This window comes from Plecotus auritus (assembly GCF_963455305.1).
Source record: "Plecotus auritus genome assembly, chromosome: 9".
Classification (NCBI taxonomy): Eukaryota; Metazoa; Chordata; class Mammalia; order Chiroptera; family Vespertilionidae; genus Plecotus; species Plecotus auritus.
In genome coordinates, this window is record NC_137783.1 from 102,069,615 (window position 1) to 102,075,614 (window position 6,000).

Sequence of the window (6,000 nt, forward strand, 5' to 3'; positions counted from 1 at the left end):
TTATTTTCCATTTTTCTCTCACCTCAATTTGACCTTGAGACTAGGTTGGATTTAAATAAACTTACAATGATTAAGCAGTACTTATATACAGTTAATGATACACCAAGGGTTGACAGGCTAACAGAAAGAAAGGGACAGAGAATCTCAGGCATAATTCCTTTACAGCCCATTCTATCAGAACAAAAATAAGCAAAATGAGCATTAAAGATTGTTCCTTAACAAGCACCTCTATCCTGGCTCACTATTTAATAGTACTTGCTTGCAGTCTATTTGAAAATATTTTGAAACCAGCTCTATAGATTGTTACATTCCCTCTGTGTTCACTTTAATTCAAGCCTTCTTCAGCAGCTCCTTGAGATTCCATCTGATTATAAAAACGGAGGAAGTGCAGGGTGCTGGTTGCTACAGTCATGCCTCCCATTTGTAAAAGTTGAGCAGCAAGAGCTGCAGAATGCCTTCCAGCCTGAAACATACACACACCTACCCAGCCAGAGTGGCTCAGCTGGTTGAATCATCCTGTGCACCAAAAGGTTGCCGGTTTGATTCCCGATCAAGGCACATACCTAGGCTGTGGCTTCCATCCCCAGGTCAGAGCATGTACGGAAGGCAACTGCATCTCTCTCTCTCTCTCTCTCTCTCTCTCTCTCTCTCGCTCTCTCTCTCTCGCTCTCTCTCGCTCTCGCTCTCTCTCGCTCTCGCTCTCTCGTTCTCGCGCTCTCTCTCCCCCCCTTCCTTCTTTCCCCTCCCCCCTCCCCTCTCTAAGCATGTCCTCGGGTGAGGAAAAAAACGACACACATGCCTAAGGGGCCTTCACCTCTCCTATAATTCTTTGGAAGCACTTTCTGTGTTTCTCCACTCCACATGGTTTCTGTTGCACATTAAAGATGAGCAGCAGCTCTTGGGAAGGATGGGGGAGTCGAGAAATCAAAGCTTTCTCAGGGGTCAGTACCTCAGAACAGCTAAGTCATGTTCTCTCATATGTAATGAGGTCCAAAAAGCTGTGATATACCTTCCCTTCTGGCCAGCTCTCTCCTCCCTCTGACCACCCTGGGAAGATCTTGTTCAATTCTACAGCCCACATTTACTAGTAAAAGAGATCTAGATAGTCTAGAACAAAGTCCAAGGAAGGTCAGGATTCATAAATCATATCCAAGGAGAGAATAGATGAAGGATGTAGAGCAGTTTATTATGGAGTGGAAACCTCAAGACACACTGGAGGGCTTGATTTCAAGACCCTGGTGCCTGTCGTCGAGGAAGGAAGTTTAGCCCTACCCTGTGGGACTGCCGAGGGCAGAACAGAGACCAGCACCTGGTAATCATAAGGAGACAGGTTCTGCTTCAGCCCACTGTGAGGCCAAGAGATTGCCTGTGGAGAGAAGGAGCTCCTGGGAAGGAGTCTTTGTTGCTAAAAATTATTCCAGCAAAGAGGAGTCCCAAATGAAGACTAGGACGCTGCTGCTAAGATTACACTAAGTCTCCTGCGGGACTCATTTTTGCCAGACATTTTAATTTTTCAGGGTTTTGAATAGACCCTGTGCATTCTAATACTAAACTCTCATTTTCCCAGGGAGATGAACAAGCGTCTCACAGAGGAACAGGCCAAGAAAACCTATGATCGTGCAATTAAGCTAGAACAAGAATTTGGAGAGTATTTTACAGGTAAGTTCTTTCTAAAATATTTTTCAATTACAGTTGACATAGAGGAGGATGGGCAAAAGCAGGTTTACAGTTGTGAGGATACGAAACAGTTTATTCTTATTTATTAATTATTGTACAAATTTTCCATACCAACAGTTGTAAACCTACTTTTGCCCCACCCTGTACATATTATATTAGTTTCAAGTGTACAACATAGTGACCAGACATTTATATAACTTACAAAGTGATCACCTCGGTAAGTCTAATACAGGTAAGCTCATTTCCCCTGGAACTGTGATAAAGGAGATAAATTGCCTGACATTTAGCATATTGAAAGCCTGGTACATCTGGGCCCTTAAACCTTTCTGCTGAGAATCCCTAATTTCCCTCTGCTTCACCCATTTGCTTCCGACTCTGGATTTCTCCTGCTCTGAATTAAGCTGCAGCCAGCCCCAGGTTCCCGGTGGCCCTATCTAAAGCCAGGGACGCCAGATGCCACTGAGCTACTTCCTGCTATTAAAGACAGTTTAGGCATTGATACTTCATTAAACTATCTCCCTGCTATTAGAAAACTTGAAAAAAGAAACTTTGAGGGCTGTCCAAAGCAGTCACTCTAGAGCAGCAATCTCAGGGCCTCCAGCCTCCACTTCAGTGACCTGGAGGTCGGCCTCCCCATTAACACATGTGAACAATAGTCTTGAAATACTTCCTTGTGTTTCAGTTAATTCCCTGTCAAATAAAACTTTTTTTTTTCTTTTTAAATATGTCCTTGGAAATGAAGTTTGGGGAATAAAGGACGATTTTTTTTTTAATCTTGGTATCCTGGGTTTTCTCATATATATTCATGAAACATTGATTAAATCCAAGGAGTGAGCAACATTTGTGGAATTTGCCTTACAACTGATAGTTTGAAAACAAGAACTTTCCTCTTGAATAACCTTATGTAAAGTTAGATATTTTCTTGTTTATCTTACTCAGAATAGAAAACACCAGTGGCTTAGCAGTTTGCAAACATGTTGAATTGGGTAATCTTAAGTAAAGTTTCTAATAATAACAAAGATAGGAGTTATATTTCATCCTAAAAGAGCATCCAGGTAGGATCATCAAGTCAAAACAATGTCTGTTTGACAGTGGCTTATATTTCGGGCGTATAATACATAATCATTATATTCTGAAGAGTGTTTTTGAAAACCTAAACCATGTTTCAGTAGCAATGTAAGCCCTACTGTAATAAGGATAGTACTGATGTGTTTTAGAGATGTAGCTACAAGGTAGTTTTTTGCCCCCACAGGAGATAATGAAAAGTACTTAAATCTAATCTAAGTGACTTGGTATTTTAGTAATACACAGTTGATCAGTTTGTTTATGTTTCCTCCTATTTATGTTTCTTATAAGTACTTACCATAAGATATTCTCAATTTGAGTATGTAGGGTAAAACTTCATGTTACCAGATTACTTGGAGGATGAATGGGGTTTCCTTTTAAAGGTTTTGGGGGTTGAGGAGGTTAACTAAAGTTTCTCCCAAGAACTTTATTATTTCCTCTGTGTCTAAGTACAGTACAATACAGACATATAAGGCCAGCTTTCCTTAATAAATGGTGAGCTCTCAATCTGAAAAAATGATCAATACCTACCTCAGGGCCTGGCCCAGAGTAGATAGATACTCATAAAATGCAACTAAATGGGCGATTCATTGTCCAGAACAACAGACATACATGTAGAAAGGAGAAAGATTGTGTTGCATTTATTGCTGATCCAGAATATGCCTTGAAAAGCACTTTTTTCATCATTGATGTGACCTTGCTTAAGTGAATTTTCTGCTTTTTCTTACTAGTGAAAAGTCCCGCTAAGTTTCCTGATGAGTTTGTCTATCACTGATTTGAGCTTCCGCTGTGTGATGGATGACAGATTCCTAACGCTGGGTGCATTTGCTTTCGTTCTAGCTATTGTCCAAGGAGATAGCTTAGAAGATATATATAACCAGTGCAAGCTTGTCATTGAAGAGCAGTCTGGGCCTTTCATCTGGATCCCCTCAAAGGAAAAGTTATAAATTAGCTACTGCATCTCTGACAACGACAGAAGAGCATTTAGAAGAACAAAATATATATATAATATTACTACTTGGAGGCTTTTATGTTTTTGTTGCATTTATGTTTTGCAGTCAATGTGAAATCTGATGAATGTACAACACAAACTGTGTGAAGCCATGAAGGAAACAGAGGGGCCAAAGGGTGGGACAGAAAAGACACTGCGGTATGCAGGAAGGCTTTGGTTTGCTCAAGGGGCCAGGCGTAGGGATGAACCTCTGACGGGCTTGGTGCCCAAGCTGGGCAGCCTCCTCACCCAGCAGATGTCCAGAGCCCACTTAGCTGCTGAGCTCTCTGTATTTTTTTTGCTTTAAAGAAAAGTTGCCAGCACTTGAACTTCACCAACCTTCCCATTACCCACATCTGTAATTGGTCCACTTTGACTTTTTATATGCATATTCTTTGATTTCTTAACGAGCAAAGGAAAGAACGAAGGGAAAAAAAAAAGAAAGGAGTCCCTTTGGAGACGGCATAATATCAGGGAAGAATGTGCGTGTAGTTTCTTTGACTGGCACCTGCAAAGATGAGCATTTCATAAAACTCACGAGTGTATGGAGGACTGACCCTACTGGGAAGAGGGGGTTCCACCTGGGTTAGCTTCATGATTGTTTATTGTCTATTTTGCCATTTATAAAGTGAAAGAAGGCACTAAAGATGAGAATAATTTATACAATAAAAATATATTAAATGTATAGAAACAAATTTCTATAGGTTAAAAAAGTTTTGTGAAATATTTTGTAAAGACTAATTAATGGAAAGACTAACTGTATGCACTACCTGCAGATTATCAAATTCAAGAACTGAAAGTTGCACTCTCCCTTCTGTTGCCAATGATCCACTAAGAGCATCTGAGTTCCCTCCAAGTCTGACACAGACTTCTCCCTTACTTACCTCCCATGACCTCCCTATCCTATTAGTGATAGACTCTCATGGAGCACATCCTTTAATGAGTTGCCCTCATGGATATTTTTGGAAGACATTTGGTTAATGCATTTTTAAGCTGATGGCTTTCAGAGACCAACTCATACCAACAAGCTAAAGGGAAGTTTTTGCTTTTCTCTTGATAAACTACCTGGGCCTGCCATGCAAATAGTTGAATAACTTTGTTCCTAGTTACTTACATACAATTCTTAAAGGGTCATGTTGTATTTTGGCCAATCATGAGTAATTAGGACACTTTTTTTTTGTCTGTTTCACAAGTAACAGGTTTTATAACAGCCAGAGATGCTATAGAGTCATAGAGAAATCTGTCCCAAGATGCACTATTTTTCTGAGGAAGAAAGAGAGAAGGGAATTATCTGGTTGGGGTTGAGGAGTGCAGACTTGTTTCTGTGTACAGGGCAAAGAGGTAGAACAATAAGGAAAGACAACTAATGACTTAGAGGTCAACCAATTAAACTGCCTTTCTTGAGGGCTGCACCTGGACCAAGTTTATTTATTAGCAATTATAATGATGATTTTTTTAAAGAAAGGAACCTCCCAGAGCCTATATCCTACATTAGAGCTGGTGGTGACATTAGCTTTGCTTGTGCCCAAGGTGTTTAGAGAGAGACTGTTCTGTGATCTCAATAACCACTCAACTCTGGGTTCTATGCAGGCCCAGACTCAGCCCCATCGCCTTATTACTGGGGTACATCCAGACCTGGCAGGAATTCTGCCACACTGTGCAGCAAACCAGCATGCAGGCTGGGGTGGGAAAGCAAGAGACAGAGCCATCAGCTGTGGTGGGGCTTTTCACAGGAAGAACATCGGAGCTCAGAATGAGGGTCTCTTTCCAAAAACAGGTGGTGTTCATCTTACACTAACTACCACTCTCTGCCTGGCTGCAGTCACCAAAACAAACACAGAAAAAGCAAAATCATGCATCTACCTGTAGTCTTGAGGCTTCCTTTGCTAATGAAAGGGCTGGCAATGTAATTACCCTCTAATGAAAGTTAAATTTCTAGAAATTCCCTTAAATTGCTCAAAATGTTAAAGATGTGACCACATTTGCCATTAGCCAGTTTCAGGTCAAGGTCTCCTTTCATCAATATTGCTCCCAGACCTTTCCTGCCACCAGAATGCCATTCCTGGTCCCAGCTCTATCTTTAGGCCACCATGATTACTCCTTTGGTTTCTCAACTGAGCATGCAACCATTTATTTAAAGGACTGTCATTAACGAGTAGATGTTTCCGCGGGTCGTGCGATGTGCTTTTCATTTAATATTAAGTATTGTTGTGGCTGAGTACAATCAAACTGAACCACCAACCCTTGGTTTTGTAGTAATATAATTA

General features: G+C 40.9%; 1 protein-coding gene across 27 annotated transcripts in view; it reads left to right on the forward strand.

The window, feature by feature from the left end:
- DLG2 (discs large MAGUK scaffold protein 2) overlaps positions 1 to 5,560 on the forward strand; it is a 2,053,927-nt gene extending 2,048,367 nt beyond the window's left edge. For 22 of the 27 annotated variants that reach the window (XM_080687274.1, XM_080687295.1, XM_080687298.1 and 19 more), the window contains 2 exons: positions 1,568 to 1,659; positions 3,583 to 4,439. In XM_080687274.1, the coding sequence (XP_080543400.1) occupies positions 1,568 to 1,659; positions 3,583 to 3,689 (199 nt within the window). In that variant the 3' untranslated portion in view covers positions 3,690 to 4,439. Of the gene's footprint in view, positions 1 to 1,567; positions 1,660 to 3,582 lie in introns of all 27 variants that reach the window. The other 5 variants (XM_080687299.1, XM_080687292.1, XM_080687284.1 and 2 more) reach the window with 2 other exon arrangements.
- Positions 5,561 to 6,000: the final 440 nt, after the last annotated feature.